Genomic DNA, 18,837 nt, shown 5'->3' on the forward strand with positions numbered 1-18,837 from the left:
TTCATCAGTGGGATTGGGGGTGCTTGGAGCTTCGTCCTGTTCCATTTGTGAATGTCATGAAATGGGACTTCACCTGCCACCAGCCCTGGTCACCCTCTGCCACCACAGTTCCTTGGACCTTGTGTCTCCCAAAGCAGATACAAAGTTTTCCTGCTGCTCTCCCCTTTCCACAGATCCACAGAGAGCTGGGATTTTTCCAAGTCTAGTGGCTCCATTGTGCCATATTCCTAAAGAACCAGCAGCCCATCCTGATGAATAGGGCGAGTTACACTGATGGTTGTCAGCTCCATTTCCTGCCTAGAAATCCTGAAACTGCATCTGAATGCTGCTCCCCTCAGCTCTTGGAAACCTACTCACAAAGAGCTGGGAAAAAAATTCCCTGACCATCAGCAAACAAGAGAGTTGTGCCAAAGTTAGAGCTCTGTGGGAAATCTCTATCCATCCCTATCCTTTTAAAATATCTGTATGTGGGGGTGTGCATAGATGTGTCTTGTATGGAAAGGAAGGAGTGAACAAGCAACATGACTGACACCTTCACTCTGTGTTCATTCCATACCCAAGGGAACAAAGATGTTATGGAAACCCTTGTATAGATAGACCCTTCTGTCCATGGGTAGAGAGACATCCCAGAGCCCCTGGCAAACACAGACCCTTCTGTCCATGGGTAGAGAGACATCCCAGAGCCCCTGGCACACACAAACCCTTCTGTCCATGGGTAGAGAGAAATCCCAGAGCCCCTGGCACACACAGACCCTTCTGTCCATGGGTACAGAGACATCCCAGAGGCCCTGGCACACACAGACCATTCTTCCCATGGGTACAGAGACATCCCAGAGCGCCTGGCACACACAGACCCTTCTGTTCATGGATACAGCGACATCCCAGAGCCCTTGGCACACACAGACCTTTCTGTCCATGGGTACAGAGACATCCCAGAGCCCCTGGCACACACAGACCCTTCTGTCCCTGTAGGACAGAGCGCGGCGGGTGGGGGCGGTTGGTGGGCAGCGAGTCCCGCACAGCAGGCAAGACTCTGCTCCAGCCCTGCAAAGGCTCAGTGCCGGCTCCTCTGGAATGGGAAAGCCCTTCAGCCTGGTCCCTGCACAGAGGGGCACTGCTGGCCTGGCAACACCGGTTGTTTTCCCCACGAGCTGCAGGAGATGAGAACGCAACACTTGCAAACACTGACTGCAAGCCACAGCTCTGGCTGCTCCCCATGAACCTCGGCTCTGGCACCACTGTCTGCCCCAGGCTCCAGGGGATGCAGTGGAAGCCCGGCTGGGCTCTGCCCTGGGGCCATCCTGCAGGGACAGCTGAAAACAGGGAGCATTTGGCTGCCACAAACAGCCAAGCCAGGGGTGGAGGGCAGCTGGTCCAGCCCGGACTGCACTGCTGTGTGCTGTGCTCTGGGCTCCCCGCAGAGGGGACTGCACTGGTGTGCCAGAGGAGACAAAGAAGCTTCAGCTTCAGCCTAACTGAGGTGGGTGGGTGGGCCGGGAAGAGTGGGGTGGCTCACGGGAGTTTACAGAGCTCATTGTGAAGGAAGGATGAGGAAAAGGGAGTGTGAACTCAGCAGTGAGGAGAGCTGAGGGCAAGAGAGCAGCTCTGAATGACACTAAAATGCCACCAGACCTCTGAGGCATTTCTCCCCCTCAGCCAGTGACAGGATGAGTCCCTAAGCCTGGGGCTCGGTCTTCCTCATGGTGACAGGCACCAAGGATGGCAAAGTGTGATGGAGACTGCAATCAGCTGGGCACTCACTGGGGGAAAATAGGGAGCAGTTGTGAAGGAAAATGCAGGTGGGGGACAGAACTGTTCAGAGAAGGGCTGAGCTACAGCTTGAGCAAGCTGAAAAATGTCATTTGGCGTCACCCCAGATTGATTTCATTTCAGAAAGTATAAAACAAGTTTATTTTGGGGGGGTGTCATGTTTTCCCTTGGAGATGCACCCTCTGCAAACTTGAGCTGCATTGCCAAAATGCTCAAGGCAAGTCTGCTGCAGGTCACACCATTTCTTCTTTGGCTGATCCCGGCTCGGTGCTGAGCTCCGGCAGAGCCCTGGCAGAGCCCAGAGCAGCCTCAACATCCGCAGAGCATGGCTGCAAGGACAGAAAACAGAAACCGCCCGTCAGCTGAAGGCTCCTGTGCCCTTGTCCCAGCCGCCCGCGGTGCCCAGGCCATGCTGGCCGTGGTCAGAGCGGGGCCCAAAGCTGCCCATCATTGCTGCCTTTGGCAGCAGAGCAGGAGGGCAGGACATGTGCCCAGCCTGCAGCCAGCCAGGGCAGATCCACCTCCCCAGCAGCTGCCCAGAGCAGGATGCTCCTGTGCTGGCTGCCATCTCCCAAAAGCTCTTACCCCACCCGTGCCAACAAGACGGGGACACACCTCACGCCATCTGCCGCGGGAAGAAAAGCTGCTCCCAAACCACGTCCTCAGCCTTCTCCTTCATCCACTCCACAGCTGGTCCCAAGCACTTCCCAGTCAAGACTGGACACCACCTAGAAGGCTTCCTTTAGATAAACAATCATCAAATTAACAAAAAGAGATTACAGACAAAAAAGGGAAAAAAGGGAAAAGGTAAAAGATCCTATCTCTGTCAGAGGTTGAGGAAGCCCCCATGCCCTGCATGCTAGGGAAAAACCCACCCACCAGTGAGGGAAGCCCATGCTTTCACTCTTCCCTCCTTATACTGCCCCCCAAAATAATGGTGATCCCAAAGAAAACAAAGGGAGTGGAGCAGCCCAAGTCCTTCCTTGCCGGCAAAGCAAAGCAGCCGAGCACAGGTTCTGGAGTCCCACCTCGGCTCCCACCTTGGGGGTTGGTTTGTGTCGGGCTGGCTGCCCCAGCCCCAGCCCAGGGCATGGTGGGGGGTGGCGGCTGTTGGCAGGGCCAGGAGCCGAGTCCCATTTCAGAAGCACCCCAGCCCGTGCCCCCAGCCCTGCCAAAAAGCAGCTTGGCAGCCCACTGAACAATCAGTTGCATCAGCCCCAGTAAAGGGGGGAACCTTTGGTTCCTGGCCAGGCTGTGCAATGCCCAAATCTGGGAGCATCCCCCTGTGTGTGAACTCATTTGCAAATTGGCTGTGGAGCCTGGCTTTGGAGAAGGTGCCAGAATTGAAGTCCATCACCTTCAATTGCTGGTGGCCAGGTTCAGGAAGTGGTTGTCATCCTTGTTGTCGTCCTCGCTGTCTCCAGCAGCAGCAGCCCCACCTGGTCCAGCTTCTCCAGGGGCTCCTTCTCCTTCCCTGGGGGTGAGACCAGGCTGTCAGTGTTCTGCCCAGGGCCCCAGCTGTCAGTGAACCAGGACAAGCCAAAACAACTCGCATGGCAGCCACCAGTGGTGGGCAGAGCAGCTCAGCTCCAGCACAGGGGCTGCCTGTTCCCACCTGATGACCCCTGTGCAGTGACACAGGCAGCACAAAAAAGTCTGGGTTTCTTTGCTTCTGATTGCCAAGGCATGTGTACAGCTGGAACTCACCAGGGCCCTGCATCAAAATGAGCCTCTGGCTCTCACCCTTCTTCTACTCCTGATGAATATCCTGCATCCAAGGATCACCAAAAAGGTCTTCTAATGAAGGCCTTTCCATGTCATCCACGGATAAACAGCACCTGATGAGATCCTTGCACTCTGGGAAGAGAAACTAGAAACTGCCAGTAAGTTGGAGAAGGCCCCTGGCTGCTTTGCCCCATATTCCCATGCCCAGGCCATGCTGGATGTGCTCAGAGCTGGGCCTAAACTTTCCCATCAATTCCCTGTTTTGCAGGAGAGCAGGAGAGCAGGACATGTGCCACCTCCTCAGCAGCTGCCAGAGCAGGATGCTCACGAGCCAACTGCTGTCTCCCAGCACTGGTATTCCCCCCATGCCCAGAGATAAGGATCCTCCTTGAGAGAGCTGTTGTGGCAGCAGGAGCTGGCCCCAGCTGATGTTCCAGCCGCTCCTGAACGGGTGCTGCCCGCAGACCATGTGGTGCAGGAGCATGCCCAGGGACCAGATGGTAGCTGGCTCGCCATAGTACCAGCCAAAGTCGGTCCATTCTGGCGGGCTATATGCTGGTGTTACTATGGAATACAGATGGAGTTCATCAGAGGGATGCTTCTGCTCCCAGAGCCTGGCCCCAGCATCCCTGGGCATGTGGGGACTGCCCCAGTGGCACATGGTGTGACCCGCTGCCCTGACACCAGGACCTGAGACTTGTGTGAAAAACTGGCATTGGAAAAGAAACCACTGGTGTAGGAAAAGAGTGGCAGAAGCCCTGGAAAGGCCTGACCAGAACAAGAAAACTCCCACTCAGAGCAGGAGGAAAACCATGCCTTCCTCCTCCCTGCCTGCATTGCCCCAAATAACATTATGAACACAAGACAAAGAAGGCCAGAGGAGCAGTCCAAGCCCTTTCTCGCCTGCACACCAAACTGGCTGGTGCACAGGTTCTGACTCCACGCTCTCTGATACCCCCACCCACGGGTGTTTCTGTCGGGCTGGCGGCCCCAGCCCCAGTCCTGAGCAGAGTGGCTGGCAAAGGCTGCCAGCAGGGCTGGAAGCTGGGCCTCAACCCACCCCTGCTCAAAAGCAACTCAGCTGAAGTCTCAGTGCCATGACTGGCAGCAAAAGGGAGAATCCCCACTGCCACACCCAGGTTGGGCTGTGAGATGTTGGGCCATCAGATGTCAGCAACTGGGAGCATATCCTTGCGTGGGCTCACCTGCAAATTCAGTGTATGCCGTGTCTTGAAGGTAGGTGCCACAGCCAAAATCGATCAATTTGGCCTGCCTGGTGGTCAGGTCAACCAGGATGTTCTCTGGTTTGATGTCTCTGTGCAGGACCCCGCAGCTGGTGCAGTGCTGCACGGCCTCCAGCACCTGGCGGAACAGCTCCCACGGCACCTCCTCAGACAGGAACCTCAGTGCCCGAATGAAATGCTGGAGGTCCTGACACCGCTCCGGGCGCTCCAGAACCATCACGATTTCACTGGGGAGCTCAAGCCACTCAAGCAGCTGGACGACACCAGGGAAGCCAGTGGAGACCCTGTCCAGCAGCACCATCTCCAGCGGTGCACTGGTGCCGTTGGGCTGTGGGAGGACCACGATGCTGTCAGTGGGGCTGAGGCCGTGCCAGGGGTGGGGAAGCCCTCACCCAGCCCGGGATGTTCTGCACCCTCAGCTGGCCCCACGCCCGCTCTCCCTCGAGGCGTCCTGGCGCCTTCCACCCTGCCGGGCCTCGGCTCGTCCCCGCCCGGCACGCCCCGGCTTCTCCCGCTGGCCCCCGCTCACTCACCAGCTCTCCCCAGTGCCGGACGCGGTTCCGTGGCACCCTTTTGATGGCCACCTGCAAGCCAAGGGGAGCAGCGGGCTGAGCTCGCTGCCCACGCTGCCCACGCTGCCCAGCCCCATGCTCTTCCTCCTCTGCCCTCCTCCTCCTCCTCCTGCGCCCGCCGCCAGCCCCGCCGCTCACCGCTGCGCCGTCCGAGAGCTGCGTCCCTGCGAAGACTCTTCCGAATCCGCCGCGCCCCAGCAGCGAACCCAGCCGGTACTGCTCCTGGAGGCCCTGCTGCGCCTTCCCTGCCGGCGAGACGTGGCTGTCAGTGCTCGGCCCGGGGCCAGGAACGGCCCCCGAGCGCCCCTCAACTGCCCCGGGCTGGGAATCCCCAGGCGTTCGCTCCTGGCAACGCGACAGCGGCAGCACGGGGCCGGCGGCCACGCTGCCGAGCGGCGGAGCTTGGGCCGGGGAAGCCGCAGCGGAGGTGGTGGGAGCGGCCGCGCCGCGTGTGTCCTCCGCGGGGCCCGGGAGGGGCCGGGGCCGGGGCCGGGGCCGGGCTCGGCACAGGCGGAGGCAAAGGACGGCGATGCCGCCGCAGCCCCAGGCACTGATCCCTGTCCGGCACCGCCATCGCCAGGACAGCCAGAGCCCAGCGGAGGCGAGACCGCGGCGGGAGGCCCGGGGCCGGGAGCGGGGACGGGGCGGCCCTGCCCGGGGCCGGGGGCAGGCCGATGGCATGGCCTGGCCCTGCAGGGGAGAGGGAGACTGCGAGAGGACGGGGACACCGGGACAGGGAGATCGGGAGAGGGTGCGGGACTGCGGGAGAGGATGCGGGCATGCGGGAGAGGGAGAGGAAAAGCAGGAGGAAGCCGCCAAAAGTCGCTTTTTCTGCTGCTGCTGCCGCTGCTGCTGCCGCTGCTGCCACTGCTGCCGCTGCTGCCGTAGCAACTGAAGCCCCGGGGCCGTTTTTCCACGGGTCCGTTTGTCCGTTGCCCGCTCAGCCCCACGCCGAGCCCCGCGCTCCCTGGGGGCAGCCTCGGGCCTGTCCAAACACGGGAACTTTGCCCACAGGAGCCAAGACCCAGAGTCTTGACTCCTGCACTGTGGCAGAGCAATCCCCTTGGTTGCTGCTGTGCATAATCTCTGCTGAGGGTCAGACACTGTCAGAGCACGTTCCCTGAAAGCAGAATTCGTACCTGGCCCAAGCACTGCACTTGTGTCTCCAGCATTGCTTTCCAAGAAAAACAGGGGAAGGCAAATTGTGTGTAGCTCATGGTATTTTACAGCATCTCCAACTTGCCAAATCATGGATCTTAGAGGTGAGATCCATTTGTAGTTCATGGGATGGAGAAAGATGGAAAAGGGGAGCATCAAAATCATTTGACAAGGACAAGGACATCTTTGATTGCTTCTTTACAGTTTCATTTCATTTCTTAAAAGCTCCTTCAGTTTTCCCAGAATCTTCTCCACACTCCTGTCTGCTCTTTCCAAGAACACTTCCTGGAGAACGAGGTGCAGCTTCTGTCACAAGACGTGCCACCAACTGCAGCTTCCCTTGGCTTTCCACACCGTGTGTGCAGTAGGAGTCTTGCAGCAAAGCAGGACAAATATTTGAAGAACTTGACAGCTTGTCTGTTCTTTTCCTTGTGGACTTGGGAGTTGTGCCCTTGGTAAGGTTTTCATTGTTACCGTTGTACCCTAAGAAAACAGGACGGGGTACCAGGGGAACCTGCTGGGAGTCTGTTATCATCCACCCAGCCAGGAAGAAGAGGTGGACAACTTAATCTATAAGCAGCTGGAGAATGTTTCAGGATCACCAGCCCTTGTTCTTGTAAGTAACTTTAAGCTGCCAGATATCTGCTGGGAACTTAATACCACAGGAAAGAGGCAGTCCAGGAAGGTTTTGGAGTGTATGGAGGACAACTTTTTGTTGCAGCTGGTGAGTGAGCCCCACCAGGGGAGGGCCTTTGTTCGACCTGTTGTTTGCAAATAGAGAAGGGCTGGTGGGAGATGTGGTGATTGGAGGCTCCTTGGGACACAGTGATGATGAAATTATAGAGCTCTCGATATTTGGTGAAATCAGGAAGAACATCAAGAAGACTTTTACACTGGACTTCCAATCAGCAGACTTTGGCCTATTTACGAGACGTATTCAAGGATTTGCTAGGGAAGCAGCCCTTAAAAATAAAGGAGTCCAGGAAAGGTGGGCGTGCTTCAAAGCAGAGATCTTGAGGGCAGAGGAACAGGCTTTCCCTGTGTGCCAAAAGATGAGCTGACAAGGCAAACGTCCAGCCTGGATGGGCAAAGAGGTTTTGAAGGAACTTAGGAATAAAAAGAGGATGTATCATCTTTGGAAGGAGGGTCAGGTCAAGGAGTATTTAAGGGGATTGCTAGGGCATGTAGGAAAAGTGTTTGGGAATCCAACGCTCAATTCAAACTTAATTTGGCAATTTTGTACAGGATATTAAAAAATGTTTTTCAAATATATTAACTGCAATAGGAAGGCCAACCTATGTTCTGTACTGGAGGTGGGAGGGAACTTAGTATCCAGGAGGAGGCAGTCAGAGAACTGCTGAGCTGCTTGGATGTTCATAGATCAATGGGCCCAGGTGGGATCCACCCCAGGGTGATGAGGGAGCTGGCAGATGAGCTTGTGAAGCCGCTCTCCATCATTTACCAACAGTCCTGGCCCACTGGTGAGATTCCAGATGACTGGAAGCTGGGCAATGGGACACCCATTCACAAGAAGGGTGGGAAGGAGGATCCTGGTAATTATAGGCCAGTTAGCCTGACCTCAGTACCTGGTAAAGGTCATGGAGCAGTTTATATTGTGTCATGGCCAGGGTATCAGAGCCAGCCAGCATGGGTTTAGGAGGGGTAGGTCATGTTTGACCAGTTTTTATGTCTCCTTTTATGGCCAGGTGACCTGTGTGGTGGATGTGGGAAAGGCTGTGGATGTTGTGTGTTGGGACTTCAGCAAGGCCTTAGGCACTGTCTCCCACAGCACGCTCCTGGAAAAGCTGGCAGCCCACAGCTTGGACCTGAGCACTCTTTGCTGAGTTAGCAACTTGCTGCATGGCCGGGCCCAGAGAGTGGTGGGGAAGAGTGCTGCATCTAGCTGGCAGCCAGTCACCAGGGGTGTTCCTCAGGGGTCTGTGCTGGGGCCAGCTCTGTTCAACATTTGTATTGACGACATGGATGGGGCTATTGAATCTCTTATTATTAAATTTTTAGATGACACTAAGTTGGGAACATTTGTCGATCTGTTGGCAGGTAGGAGGGCTCTGCAGAGAGACCTGGAACAGTTGGATGGGTGGGCAGAGTGCAACAAGGTGAAGTTTATTAAGTCCAAGTGCTGAGTTCTGCATTTTGGCCACAATAACCCCTGCAGTGCTCTAGGCTGGGGATGGTGTGGCTGGACAGTGCCCAGGCAGAAAGGGCCCTGGGGGTTCTGGTCGACAGGAAACTGAACATGAGGCAGCAGTGTGCCCAGGTGTCCAAGAACGCCAATGGCACCTGGCCTGGATCAGGAATGGTGTGGCCAGCAGGAGCAGGGAGGTCATTCTTCTCCTGTACTCGGCACTGGTGAGGTCACACCTCAAGTGCTGTGTCCAGTTCTGGGCCCTCCGTTAAGAATAACCTTGAGATGCTTAAATGTGTCCAGAGGAGGCAACAAGCTGGTGAGGGGCTTGGAACATAACTCCTGTGAGGAACGACTGAGGGAGCTGGGGTTGTTTAGCCTGGTGTAGTAGTTTGAAGGCAAAACAAATGAGAGGCTCCAAGTCAGAGATACAATTTAATAGGAAAAAAGGAAAGAAAGTAAAATAAAATAGATGCAATAATACAAAAGACCACTGACAGAGTCAGAATACAACCTGAGCGTAGTGATGGAAGCAGTCCAGATGAGGTGGTCTTCCTGAAGCAGTGATCCTGTAGAACAGTCTGGTAGCTCGGGTACTCTGGGAATGCAGTGGGTAAGCGCCCCTCTGGTGTTCAGAGTCTCAGCTTATATCCAGGCTGGAATGCTTGGTTTCTCCCTCTGGGCGGAGCATCTCACAATGGGATGGTGAGTCATGTGATAAGGCCTGATGGGCCCATTAACAGGAGGTAGTCCAGGAGGGGGTTATCTGTGAGCTGTGTAGCAAAGGTGCTGATGGGCCCATTAACAGAAGATAAACCAGAGTGGAGGAGGCAGGGAGCACTGCCTCACCTGGTTTCAACAGTTCATGAAGATGGTGATAGAATATACTTCAACCCAGGACACCTGGAGAAAAGGAGACTCAGAGGTGACCTTATCACTCTCTATAACTCCCTGAAAGGTGTTTGTAGTCAGGTGGGGCTTGGTCTCTTTCTCCAGGCAGCCACTGACAGAATGAGAGGACAGAGTCTTAAGGCTGCACAAAGGGAAATATAGGTTGGAAATTAGGAAAAAGATTTTTACGGAAAGGGTGATAAAGTTCTGAAATGATCTGACTGGAGAGGTGGTGGCATCACCATCTCTGGATGTGTTTTAAAAAAGACTGGATGTGGCACTAGGTGCCATGGCTTAGGTGAGGTGTTGGGACATGGGTTGAACTCAGTGATCTTGGAGGTCTCTTCCAATCTAGTCATTTTGTCATTCTGTAATTCTGTAAATGTTTCCATGTCAAACGGTCTAAGTCAATGAAGCTACTGCTGTGATAAGAGTTTTATTTTGAGTTGGATGTTTTATTTAACGGTTTTCCAAGTTCCTTGATTTTCTATATTTTGCCAGTAGAGCTGTGTGTTGCTTTGACCTCTTAGCTCAGTTGGTTAAAGTATGGTGCTAATATCACCGAGGTTTAGGGTTCCATCCTTTATGGGCCATTAACTTCAGAATTGGACTTATGATCCTTGACTGTTCCTTGCAAATAAGAATATTCTGTGCATCTGTTCATCCTGAGACTATCTGGTTGGCATTTCTCCTTGTGCACTAAACTCGAGTAAGAGAACCTTTGGGTACCCCCATTATTTCACTGTTCTGGGGTGTTACAGCCCCGCAGGCTCATTACGGCCTCTTGTTTCCATGAGGCCCTGCTGTGTCACACTGGCCCGCAGTGCCATGAGGATCGGGAGTGTCACACAGCTTTGTGCCATTTGTCCTTGCTGCCCCTCCCATCCCACTGCCCCACAACCAGCCCCGAGCCACCCGGGAGGGACAGGCCCTGCGCTGCCAGGCCTGAGCTCAGGGCTTGGCCTTTCTGCTCCCTCCAACCAGCCCAGGCCTTGCTCAGCATTGCAGTTCCCTGCTCACAGCCTGCGGCTCCCTGCAATCCTGGCCTCAAGGATCTGCTCTCAGCAGTCCCTGGGGAGCCTTTGGCACTCCCTGCCCTCAGTGGGGCCCAGGGATGCTCCAAGGGACTTGGAGTTTTGCTTCTGCCTCCTTGAGCAGTATCTTCACCCTTCTCTCATTGCCTGGACCTTCTGGACTCAGCCCCAAATCCAGCATGGGGCTGATTCAAATCCAGAAAGCAGTCACGACCTCCTTTTCTTCCTTCACTTGTCTTCGTCTCCAGGGCTTGTGCAGCTGCTTGGAGCCAGTTTGGAGTTCTCTTATGGAGGAAGATTTCAAAGTGCACCTCCTGATTTGCTTTTTCTAATCAAGGCTGCATTTTTTTTTTATTTTTCCGTCCATTGAAGAGGTGAAAGAAACATTCCCCAAGTGATCTTAATGCTGAGTGTCTCCTTAGGAGGTCTGGGCATGGAGAATGAGCCCCTTGCAGGCTGACCCTGTTTGGACAACCTGCTCCTCGCCCCAACCTCACCGTGTCTGAAATCATCCACCAAAAACTGACATCTGAAATAATTTTTGTAAATTATGAATTTTTCTTTTTTAAAAAAATTATAAGGAAATTATAATAATATTTATAAATATATAAAATATTATTATATATGTTTTAACCTAAGTTTTACATGTATTTTAAAAAATCGATACATTTTTAGCAACCCAAAAAATTATTGGTCATTGGTTCTAAGTAACACAATTCCCTTCATTAATTCATTGACAACATCTGGCTATTGATTCCTCCCTATTTATGCTAATTAGTCCTATTGTTACTCCTTTTGTCATCTTCTTTATCGTTTTCTCAGACAGGGTAAAAGGGGCCACTTTGGGGTCCACGGAGACATTTCTGGGGCACATTTGGGGCAGTTCTAAACCTGGGGATGGAATCTGAAGAAAATTTGGGGGTCTGAAGGACATCTGGGGGAGCCGGGTGGGCACTTGGAGGTCACGGAGGGGAATCTGGGGCCCTTCGGGGTCCGGGCGGGCACTTGGGGGGCCCTGAGGGGACTCTCTGGGGCGCGGGGGATGATGGGAGTTGTAGGCGCGGGTAGAACACGGTGTAACCGGGCCGCGGAGCATCACGGGAGTTCGAGGCGCAGCTCCAATGGCTGTCGGTAGGGCGCGGGGCATGACGGGAGATGGAGTCACGGCTGGAATAGAGCTCTGTGTGCGCCGCGGAGCATGCTGGGAGCTGTAGTCCCGGGAGTGCATAAAGCCGAGCTGTGGCGGGTCCGGGAAGGTGCTTGGCGGACACTTCTGCGTCCGAGTTGCGACTTGAGGCCCTCGGGGGAAACGTGTGCGGTTCGGGAGGAATTGGGGGGAACTTGGGGAGCTCGAACCGGGAGCTTTAGGACACGGGGCACAGCAGGAATTTTCGGCGCGAGACTGTGTTCGGCAGAGCTCTGAGAGCACGGGGGATGATCGGAGATGAATTCCCAGAAGTGGCTCTAACGGGCATCTCTGGGGTTGGGAGCATTCAGGGGAGTCGGGGACGATTTTGGGGGGTTCCAAATAAATACTGAGGGGGCACTTAGGGATCTTGGAGGGTCTGAGGGAAAGGTAGGGTACACATGGGGGGGAGGGGGGATACGGGGGCGGGGTTCTCTGGAGCGCGGTGCATGACGGGCAGTGTAGTCCGGGGTGCAATAGGGCTCAATTGGGCCGCGGTGCATGACGGGAGTTGAATGCAAAACCGAAACGTGGCACCGGCACCAGGCACCGCCCCGAGGCCCCGGTTTCCTGGCACTGATTGGGTGCTGGTGGTGGCGGGCAGGAGCCTCGGCAAATGGGAGTTTGCGGAGGCGGGAACAGCCAATTCAACCCCTCTAGTCCCTCCCAGTACAGCCCAGTTCATCCCCAGTACAGCCCAGTTGTACCCCAGTGCCCCTTCAGTCCCCCCCTTTACAGCCCATTTCATCACCAGTACAGCCCAGTCCCTCCCAATACACCTGAGTTCACTCCCATTCCCTTCCAATTCCCCCCAGTATCTTCCATAGCACGCCCCAGTATTCCCCAGTCTTCCCCACACTGTTGCCATTGTCCCCAGTTTGTCCCAGTGTGTCCATGGCCACAGCCCCTTGCAGTGGCCCAGAGCAGGTTGGGATGCTGATCCACCCTCACAGCCGGCCCAGGGCAGGGCTGGAGTGGTTTTGGTGGCCCCTTGGACTGTCACACACTTGAGGAGTGTGTCTGTTTTCAGTGGGGAAAATTACAAGTTTTACGTTGCTTCAAAAATAGAAAACCCCTTTTTGCCTGAGTGCAGGCAGCTCTCTGAGCAAAGCAGGTCCCAGGTGAGTGAGGACAGGCAGGATGGGCTTGGGCCTTGGCCCTTTGCATTCCTGAAACACATGCAGGTTTGCTCAGCATCAGAGACACCTTTGCCTTGTTTGTCCCCCACCTGTCATCAGTGCCTGCAGCGATGGAACCTGGCGACACTTTCTCCATTTGGTCTCTCTGTGGGTCCCATTGAAACTTCAAGAAACTTCAGTGTTTCAATTTAACTGAGTTCTTGAGAAATTTTTTGAACACTCTCTCAGGGACAGAGTTGAATGTAAACACCAAATCCACGGGAGAGTCGTTAAAGTCCTTGTGCTGTGTCTGTGCTGCTGAGCTGGGCTGGGCTCCTGCCACAGAGGCAGCTCCTTGCAACAAAGAAAACTTCTAGAAAGACATTTCTCCTGAGGAGAAATCCTCCTTCAGATGGGTCACCTTTGTTATTTGAAATGTAGACTCAGAGTGAAAGTTTACAGTGGCAAACAACCTTTTCTGCTCCTTTCTCATCAATTGTTAACACTCTTTTTTGTTTGTATTGGTTAATTTTGCTTTTAACAGTAGAGAACATAATTCTGTTACATGGAACATTTGCTTTTGAACTTAGACCTATTGAGATCTATGCCTATGGAACCTACGCCCATGGAATATTAAGTTTTAAATACAATATGTTTGTTTCACGAGCAAAGAAACACGTTGAAGTGAACAATTGTCCCCCAGACGCTCCAGGATCCCTAACTGTTCCCTCAGCAGCCATTTAGCACCCCCCCCCTCCCCCCCAAAGCATCCCTAGATCCCCTGAATGCTCCAACCGCACAGATTCCTGTTGGAGCGAATTCAGGGAATTCATCTCCAATCATCCCCCCTGGCCTTGGAGCCCCTCATAAAACGGTTCTGCGCCTAAAAATCCTGCCATGTCCCGTGGCCTCAAGAGGCCGGTTACAGCTCCCCAAGTTCCCCCCAAGTGCTCCTGAACCGTACACGTTCCCCCCGAGGACCTCAAGTCACGGTTCGGACACAAAAGTGTTCCCCAAGCGCCTTCCCGGACCCCAAACGCCGCGTTCGGGCCACTTCCGGGACTACAGCTCCTGGAATGCTCCGCGGCGCACCCAGAGCCCTATTCCAGCCGTGGCTCCATCTCCCGTCATGCCCCGCGCCCCACCGACAGCCATTGGAGCTGCGCCTCGAACTCCCGTGATGCTCCGCGGCCCGGTTACACTGTGTTCTACCCGCGCCTACAACTCCCATCATCCCCCGCGCCCTAGAGAGTCCCTTCAGGGCCCCCCAAGTGCCCGCCCGGACCCCGAATTATCCGACAGAATCCTTTACTGCCCCGCCAAGGGCCCACGCGGCTCCCCCAAGTGTCCTCCAGACCCTTAAGTTCTCTAGAAATTCCTTCCCCAGCTCCAAAACATCCCCAAATGTGCCCCAGAAACGTCTCCGTGGACCCCAAAGTAGCCCCTTTTACCCTCTCTGAGAAAATGATGAATACGATTACAAAAGGACTAAAAACAGGACTAATTAGCATAAGAAGGGACAAATCAATAGCCAATAGAGGTCAATGAATTAATGAAGGGAATTGTGTTACTTAGAACAAATGACCAATATTGTTTTTAGTTGCTAAAAATGTATACCTTTTTCAATATAAATATAAAATTAGATATGTAAAGAACAGTAATAACATTATGAATCTGGAAAATATAATCATATTTTAAAAATAATTACATTTTATTTTTTAAAAAACATAATTTTTTTATGTTTTGTGATGTCAGTCCTTGGTGAGTGAGGTTAGATATGGTGAGGTTGGGGTGAGGAGCAGGTTGCCCAAACAAGGTCAGCATGCAAGGGGCTCAATCTTCACCATGCCCAGACCTCCTAAGGAGACATTCAAATTAAGATCACTTGGAGAATGCTTCTGTCACTTCTTGAATGAACTGAAATATTAAAATGTGCCCTTGATTTAAAAAAAAAAAAAAAAAACCAAAACCAACAAAATCATGAGATGCACTTTGAAATCTCCCTCAACAGTACTCCAAACTGACTCCAAGCAGCTGCAAAAGCCCTGGAGACTTGAAGACAACTGAAGAGAGAGAAAGAGCTCGTGAAGGTATTCTGTATTTTCATGAGCCCCACACTGGATTTGGGGCTGAGTCCAGGACGCTTAGGCATGGAGAGAGTGTTGAAGAAGCTGCTCAAAAAGGCAGAAGCAAAACTCCAAGTCCCTTGGATCATCCCTGGGCCCCACTGAGGGCAGGGAGTGCCAAAGGCTCCCCAGGGACTGCTGAGAGCAGATCCTTGAGGCCAGGATTGCAGGGAGCCGCAGGCTGTGAGCAGGGAACTGCAATGCTGAGCAAGACCTTGGCTGGTTGGAGGGAGCAGAAAGGCCAAGCCCTGAGCCCAGGCCTGGCACAGCAGGGCCTGTCCCTCCCGGGTGGCTCGGGGCTGGTTGTGGGGCAGTGGGATGGGAGGGGCAGCAAGGACAAATGGCACTAAGCTGCAAGGCCTGCCAGCCTCCTCAGGGAGGGGCCAGGCAGGAGCAAAGTGCAGCCCCTGAAAGGAAAGTTCCTTCTGTGGGGCCTCCAGAGGCGCTGGCAGAGCCCAGGGGACAAAGGCCTGGGTGCCTGTGGCCCTGCCAGCCCTGCCCGGCCCTTGGCCATGTGTCCTGCAGGCTGTCCCCACTGTGCGTGCTGCTGCTCTGCCCTGGCCAGCTGCACACGCCCATCTCGCTGTCCCCCCAGCATTTCTCAGCCCAGCATTTCTGTGCCCTCCCTGGGCTCCCTGCACCCAGCGCTGCCGGCTCCTGGCACACAGAGCCAGGCCATGGCCCAGCCTCACACTGGGACACCTCCTGCACCAAAATTCTGCCCTAGAGGGACTTTTCTTTTTGATCACCTCCACACTGAACCTTTCAAGCTTTGGGGAGGTTTCCTTCTCTTCCCACTGCCAAGGAAAGCTCTGTCTCTTGCTGTTCAAAAACAGAAAAGGGCTGGTGAGAGATAAATGATGGTAAGAGGCATTTTGGGGCAAAGTGACCATGAAATTATTGAGTTTTAAATAGTCTGTGAAAGAAGGAGGGGCATCAAAAAAACTTGTACACTGGCCTGACAGAGAGCAGTCTTCAGTCTAATCAGGATGCAGATTTGGGGAGTGCCAAATCAGGTACTGATATTTTTAAGAGAAACAGCCCTTAAAAACAAAGGATTCCAAGAAGGATGGACACACTTCAAGAAAGAAATCTGGAAGGAGCAGGAACAGCGTGTCCCTCTGTGCCAAAATATGAGCTAGCAAGGAAAATGACTGGCCTGGCTGTGCATGGGGCCTTTGCAGGAACTCATGGGAGAAAAAGACAGTGCATCTCCTTTGGACAGATGAGCAGGACACTCAGGAAATGTTTAAAGATGTTGTTAGGTCATGCACAATAAAAATTAGAGAGGTGAAAGCTCAGTTTGAGCTTAACCAGGCCACTTCGGTGATAGACAATAAAAATGTTCTTATAAATACATTAATGGCAAAAGGAGAAAAGGAGAGGTCAGGACAACAGCCATTCTTTATTAGATATGGTGGGGGGAATATAGCAACTAAAGATAAGGAAAAGGCTGAGGTATTTAACCCCTTCTTTGCCTCAGTTTCCAACAATTAAGACAGATTGTCCTCAGGACAAGTGTTCTCCTGAGCTGGTAGATGGGCACAGGGAGCAGAACAGCCCCCCTGTAATCCAGGAGGAAGCAGCTGCTGACCTGCTGAGCCACTCAGATGCTCACAGGTGTCCCTGGGACCAGATGGGACCCCTCCTAGGGGGATGAGGGAGCTGGGGGATGAGCTCCCCAAGCTGCTCTCCATCATTTCTCATCAGTCCTGGCTCCCCAGGGAGGTCCCAGAGGACTGGAGGTGCCAATGTGAGCCCATCCCCAAGAAGGGCTGGAAGGAGGATCTGGGGAACTCCAGGCCTGTCAGCCTGACCTTGGTGCCCAGCAAGGTTATGGAACAGATCACCTTGAGTGCCATCACACGGCACCCACAGGATGGCCGAGGGATCAGACCCAGCCAGCGTGGATTTCAATATTTGCATTGATGGTCTGGATGAGGGGATTGAGTCCACCATCAGCAAATTTGCAGCTGACACCAAGCTGGGTGTGAGTGTGGATCTGCTGCAGGGTAGGAGGGCTCTGCACAGGGCCCTGGAAAGGCTGGATCCAGGGCCCAAATCCAGCAATGGAAGGTTTAACAAGACCAAGGGCCAGGTCCTGCACTTTGGCCACAACAACCCCTGCAGTGCTACAGGCTGGGGACAGAGTGGCTGGACAGTGGCCAGGCAGAAACGGACCTGAGGGGACTGCTGGACAGCAGGCTGGACATGAGTCAGCAGTGTGGCCAGGTGGCCAAGAAGGCCAATGGCTCCTGGCCTGGATCAGGAATGGTGTGGCCAGCAGGCCAGAGCTGCTGTGCCATCACTGATCTGTCCCCAGCCCTGCACACAGACATTGCTGCTGCAGCTGCAAAGGAAGGGAACAAAACAAGGGATCTCCAGTGAAAAATTTCTGGGAGATCCTTTAGTTCGTTTAAAGCCACTGAGTGCACAGCTCCTCATTGACACAGTCTTTTGACCACAGAAAATATGGAGTGAAACAAAACAAGTCAGGGCACAAACAATGGCCTTGCTTTGTGAACATAATTGAAAATTAATCATAGGAAATAAAAAAAAAAAAAAAACTGCAAGCAAAGCAACAAGATCTATCAAAGATGACCTTTATTACAAATGATTTGCAAGAACTGGGCAGCAGATTAATGTTTCTGAACTTGCCTAGTCATCAGTTTCCACACTGCAGCCTTGAGCTCCTGGTTCCTCAGGCTGTAGATGACGAGGTTCAGGGCTGGAGGCACCACCGAGTACAGAATTAACAGGGCCAGATCCAGGGATGGGGAGGAGATGGAGGGAGGCTTCAGGTAGGCAAATGTGCCAGTGCTGAAGAACAGGGACAGCACGGCCAGGTGGGGGAGGCAGGTGGAAAAGGCTTTGTGCCGTCCCTGCTCAGAGAAGATCCTCAGCACAGCCCTGAAGATCTGCACATAGGAGAAAACCATGAACACAAAACAGCCAAAATATAGAGAAGCACTTAGCACAATGAGCCCATGGTCCCTGAGTTTGGAGTGTGAGCAGGAGAGCTTTAGGATGTGTGGGATTTCACAGAAGAACTGGCCCAGGGCATTGCCATGGCACAGGGGCAGGGAAAATGTATTGGCCGTGTGCAGCAGAGCATTGAGAAAGGCACTGGCCCAGGCAGCTGCTGCCATGTGGGCACAAGCTCTGCTGCCCAGGAGGGTCCCGTAGTGCAGGGGTTTGCAGATGGACACGTAGCGGTCGTAGCACATGATGGTCAGGAGGGTAACCTCTACTGAAATGAAAAACAGAAACAGAAAGAGCTGTGCAGAACATCCTTCATAGGAGATGGTCCTGGTGTCCCAGAGGGAATTGTGCATGGCTTTGGGGACAGTGGTGAGGATGGAGCCCAGGTTGGTGAGGGCCAGGTTGAGCAGGAAGAAGAACATGGGGCTGTGCAGGTGGTGGCCGCAGGCTACGGCGCTGATGACGAGGCCGTTGCCCAGGAGGGCAGCCAGGGAGATGCCCAGGAAGAGGCAGAAGTGCAGGAGCTGCAGCTGCCGCGTGTCTGCCAATGCCAGCAGGAGGAAGTGGCTGATGGAGCTGCTGTTGGACATTTGCTGTGTCTGGCCATGGGGGCCTGTTCAAGGAGAAAAGATCAGTGACAGGTTAGGAGAAAGTTCTTTCAGTAAAATCAAAGCCTTTTCCCACAGACCATTCTTCTGTATCACACTGACAGCCTTTTGATTTTCTAGCAGATTTTCCTTAAACTCCAACTGGGGAGCCCTGGTTGGTGCTGGCTGAGTGGGTCTTCAGGTTCAGGGCAATTACATGCAGGGTTTTTATAATTCAGCCTTGCCGTGCAGACGTGAGACGGGGACAGGGAACCTGTCCTCGTGTTCCACTTTGAAA

The 18,837-nt window shown here is 53.7% G+C and overlaps 2 protein-coding genes across 2 annotated transcripts in view; both read right to left on the reverse strand.

Moving 5' to 3' along the window:
• The window catches only part of LOC136302483 (serine/threonine-protein kinase pim-1-like), a 51,799-nt gene extending 39,570 nt beyond the window's left edge, over positions 1-12,229 (reverse strand). The window contains exons 1-3 of the mRNA XM_066205959.1: positions 12,126-12,229; positions 5,450-6,296; positions 5,273-5,323 (exon numbers count right to left, since the gene is read on the reverse strand). Coding sequence (XP_066062056.1) covers positions 5,273-5,323; positions 5,450-6,296; positions 12,126-12,229 — 1,002 coding nt within the window. The remainder of the gene's footprint in view (positions 1-5,272; positions 5,324-5,449; positions 6,297-12,125) is intronic.
• Positions 12,230-17,609: 5,380 nt separating this feature from the next.
• On the reverse strand, positions 17,610-18,608 carry LOC136302521 (olfactory receptor 14J1-like). Its single transcript, XM_066205992.1, has one exon. It carries the CDS (start codon positions 18,540-18,542, stop codon positions 17,610-17,612), a length of 933 nt encoding a protein of 310 aa, XP_066062089.1. The 5' UTR covers positions 18,543-18,608.
• Between the last annotated feature and the right edge of the window lie 229 nt (positions 18,609-18,837).

Source organism: Chamaea fasciata, unplaced genomic scaffold, assembly GCF_029207755.1.
Source record: "Chamaea fasciata isolate MVZ Bird 193981 ecotype frontalis unplaced genomic scaffold, bChaFas1.0.hap1 SCAF_29, whole genome shotgun sequence".
In the NCBI taxonomy this organism is placed as follows: domain Eukaryota; kingdom Metazoa; phylum Chordata; class Aves; order Passeriformes; family Sylviidae; genus Chamaea; species Chamaea fasciata.

Excerpts from the sequence above, each read along its gene's own strand:
- LOC136302521 (XM_066205992.1), bottom strand. The coding sequence starts at position 18,542 with ATGTCCAACAGCAGCTCCATCAGCCACTTCCTCCTGCTGGCATTGGCA.